At 40.5% G+C, this 3657-nt stretch overlaps 1 protein-coding gene across 1 annotated transcript; it reads left to right on the top strand.

Moving 5' to 3' along the window:
* The first annotated feature begins 289 nt into the window (after positions 1 to 289).
* On the top strand, positions 290 to 3448 carry LOC104504316 (chromosome unknown open reading frame, human C5orf51). Its single transcript, XM_010148380.1, has 5 exons — positions 290 to 469; positions 847 to 993; positions 1359 to 1490; positions 1710 to 1824; positions 3110 to 3448. The coding sequence occupies exons 1-5, from the start codon at positions 290 to 292 to the stop codon at positions 3397 to 3399; spliced, it is 864 nt and encodes a 287-aa protein (XP_010146682.1). The 3' UTR covers positions 3400 to 3448.
* Positions 3449 to 3657: the final 209 nt, after the last annotated feature.

Genomic DNA, 3657 nt, shown 5'->3' with positions numbered 1-3657 from the left:
TTCTCCCTCCTCCAGAGAGAGACTCGGCCCAGGGTCCCGTCTGGAGACTGCTCTGAGGAGCGGGGCGGCTGAGCCCGGAACGGTGTACGTGCCCGTTGCAAGCCGTGCTGTTGGTGTGTGACCGCTTTCCAGTCGGAGTGTGTGCAGAGTTGGTTCGGAAACATCAGGCCGAAACCGTGAACACCCTTAATTTAGTCCTGAAAGGCGTAGCCTGACGGGACAACGGGCCTCTTGACGTGCTGTATTGTTCAGCTGCTCGTGCAGGTACCGGAAGGATGGATAAAACCATATGAAGTGGAAAGGGAGAGCAAGAAGGGCTGTTGCTGAGTCCTTTCCAGCGCTAAGGCTGTGTTGTATTCTTCCTGCAGATACCTTCTTAGCAAAGGGCTCTGCTACTCTGGACAAACTGAAGGACCTTTGTAACGAAGGGAAAGAACATCCTTCCGCGCTTCTGCAGCTCTATACACAGGTAGTGTGTTTAAAACAGAGATACTCCCTTTCAAGAAAATCTACCGCGTAGGGTACGGGGGAGGGTTGGTTGTAGGAAAGGGTGTAGGAGAAAGGGATCTCTCTTAGTTGGTGTGTGCGGGGAACATCTCTGAAGTGCGGGGCTGCTTTTGCGTGGATTAGAAAGTAATCAAGAGTTGATAATTGTGCTGGTACTTGTAAGGACAGGAGGGATTTTGAAATGTTTTAGAAAACTTGCAGCTTTTGTAAAGTAAATATTAAAAGTTACCTTAAAATTGTAATGTTTTATAAACTAACAAGTTTGTATGTTACTGCATGCCACCATTGGATTATTTTGCTGGTAGCATTTTTACATTGTGTGTTTTCTTGTTTTCATAGGCTGTCTTAGACATCACATATTTTGAGGAAAACCAGCTTGTGGATGAAGATTTTCCAGAAGAATCTTCCTTGCAAAAAGTTAAAGAACTTACTTCTGTTCTTTCAGAACCAGAAGACCTGGTGAGGGAATGCAACATAAATGAAGAAGTGAGTGCTAACATTATTGAGCCAGAAAATTAATTATTTCATTATTTAAAAATAAAAAAGCTGAAACAGGATAGTAGTATTTTTGTCTTTGTTGGCAGAATTTAAGAAAAATTTTGGAAAAATTTTCAAGTCTTATTTTTATTTAAATAGTGATTCCTGAAAATATTTTTTTCAAATACCTTGTTGTGTGCTCAGAATTTTTCTTGCTAGCATTTCATGATTCTACGTGCTTTTGGCACTTTAAATCCAAAGTATTGGCCTCATGTCTGTGTCTGTTGGTTGTTAAGTACAGACTCCAGAGACTTAATATGTGAGAGTGTGAATATGAGTAGTTCAGATGGTTTACTTTTGGGATTTCATTTCAGCCCATCGACATCCTTGGTGCAGAGTTGTTAGAATGTCTTTACTGGAGAAAAGGAGCCCTGCTTTACATGTATTGTCATACAGTGAAAGAAAGGAGTGAATGGCTACAAGAAAACATTGCTGTATTTAAAAAGGTAAAGGAGTTTAAAAAGTTCTTTGAGCATGTGAATACAGTTTTTAAGTTTGCATCTTTGCTTTTAAAATATATCTTATTTTGATGTTTGTTTGGGTGTTTTTTTCTTTTTAAATAGGGTTTTGGGAAATTCACAAGGAGAAGTTATTTCTGGCTGTCATTAATCAGAATTTATCTAAAAGTGGGGGTTTTTTCTCTTGTTTTTTTTAATTGTACTCAGTGTCTGAATGATGGAGTTGAATACTTGATCAAGATGCTTAGCTTTAGATGCCCTCTTCAGTTAAATGAAGACGTCTCACTTCAAGATAAAGACACGGCTCGATTACTCAGTGAAGGTAAGAAAAAACAGAAAAAAAAAAAAATTAAAAACCCTTCCAAACCTCCCCAGTCTGCTTTTCTTAATAACTGCTCGACTTTATGAAATGCTTTATTGTGTATTTTTGTTGTTTGACTTCATTTGTATTCAAAAAACATCACTTTTCTAGAACAAAAAAAAAATTACAGGTGGGACAGATTAGCAGGCAGCAGTGCTCTCCCACCTCCCTTTTTTTTTTGTGACTTACGGATTTTAGGAGGTGGCAGTCCTCATTTTCTCTGTTTTTGGGTGCACTGGAGGAAAATGAACTATGGCTGTGGGTGTTTCATGCATAACGTGTGTTTTACAACCTTCCATTGTCAACTGACAACTGTTGGAAGCACAAATATGACTGCAGAGGGTGCTAGAGCTGCCCATGATGGTTTTCCTATTTAAACTTAGGAGAACACAGGTTACACACACAGCATTACTGACTTCACACAGGCAGAAAGTACATGCAGAATTGGTTCGTTTTGGCAAACTTAATCTGTCTCCTACTTCATATACCTTTGTGTACTTTGCATCACTGTAGTACATTTACTTGAGGATCTGAGGCTGCATCAGTGTGATGCAGGTAGGGTGATGCAGCAGGAGGGGATTTGTAATGTAAAACAGCTGGTCCTGAGGGTGTGATGTCCACATTGTTCATGCTCGAAACTAGCTCTGCTCTGGCTGTGGGGCCACAGAGCACCTTGTGTAATTTCATCTGGAAGCGGCATTGCTCCAGTTCAGCTCCACAACGCAAAGCCAGGTTCATTAAATGAATTGTAGATTTATTGAGCGTGACTTTTTTTTTTTTCAGTGACCGTGGACATGTCAAAGAGTGAAGCTGCTGCTGGTTGACACGAGTTAAGATGATGCTCAAACAGCAGTTTCTTTTAGGCTTATATTGTGGGAAGCACTGAAATACTCCAAAATAATAGGCATAATCATCCCTGAGCTTAATGGATTGTGAAGAAATACTGAAGTTATTTAAGATAAATAGGCAAACACAATTACCAGAATAATAATTATTTTGCAATCTTTTAAGTTTTTAGCATTTTGTAGGGGCAAAATGTAGGGAGGAATGAGCAAGGCCTTGATCCAGGTTCTGTTCTGGTCACCGTCAATCGTCTCATGGTTAACATTTGTTTTTCTGGTGTACCTCTTTGATAGGTTTAAACTGCTCTTTTTGGAATTATTTTCCAATATTACTGAAAAAAAATAATTTCAAGCTGTGTACTTGCTCAGAAGAATAAAGTGCTTGATCTAAATTATTTTTGCAGGTATATTTAGTGACACTCACTTCCTGGCAATGATGTATAGCGGGGAAATGTGCTACTGGGGACTGCGACACTGTGGAGAAGGGAAGCAGGAAAGCCTTGAGGGAATAGATTCCCTCTGTAACGCTGACATGGGCTGCAGATCAGAGGGCGTGTCTCTGGATTTCCGAGAAACGGGCAAAAACATGTTAACAAAGTATGTGGCTGTATGTGAGGGACCTTTAAAAGGCCAAGGGTGGAACACAGCAACTGCAAAACAAATACTGGGTTATTTTGTGAAATCCTGCAACTGAAATACGCTGCTTTGGCTGCGCTGGAAGAAACCTTGTGTGTGAAGAGCACTTTGGGGAGGTTGCCCTGTTTCAGTCTCTGACCGTTCTTATCAAAATGTATACTTTTATGGCATTAAAAACATTCAGAGAACTCTGGAATACAGGTTCAAAGTTTTTATAGGGGGGAAAAAAAAAAGCAACACCACACGGTTGTGTAATAAGCACACACTCTGCTGAGGGCATGTGTGCTCCGCCCCACCGGCGCCTTACGCTGAGGGG

The sequence above is a fragment of the Eurypyga helias genome, unplaced genomic scaffold, assembly GCF_000690775.1.
Source record: "Eurypyga helias isolate BGI_N326 unplaced genomic scaffold, ASM69077v1 Scaffold52213, whole genome shotgun sequence".
In the NCBI taxonomy this organism is placed as follows: domain Eukaryota; kingdom Metazoa; phylum Chordata; class Aves; order Eurypygiformes; family Eurypygidae; genus Eurypyga; species Eurypyga helias.
Note: the sequence above shows the minus strand (reverse complement) of the source record. Positions and strands in the feature narration are given on the sequence as shown.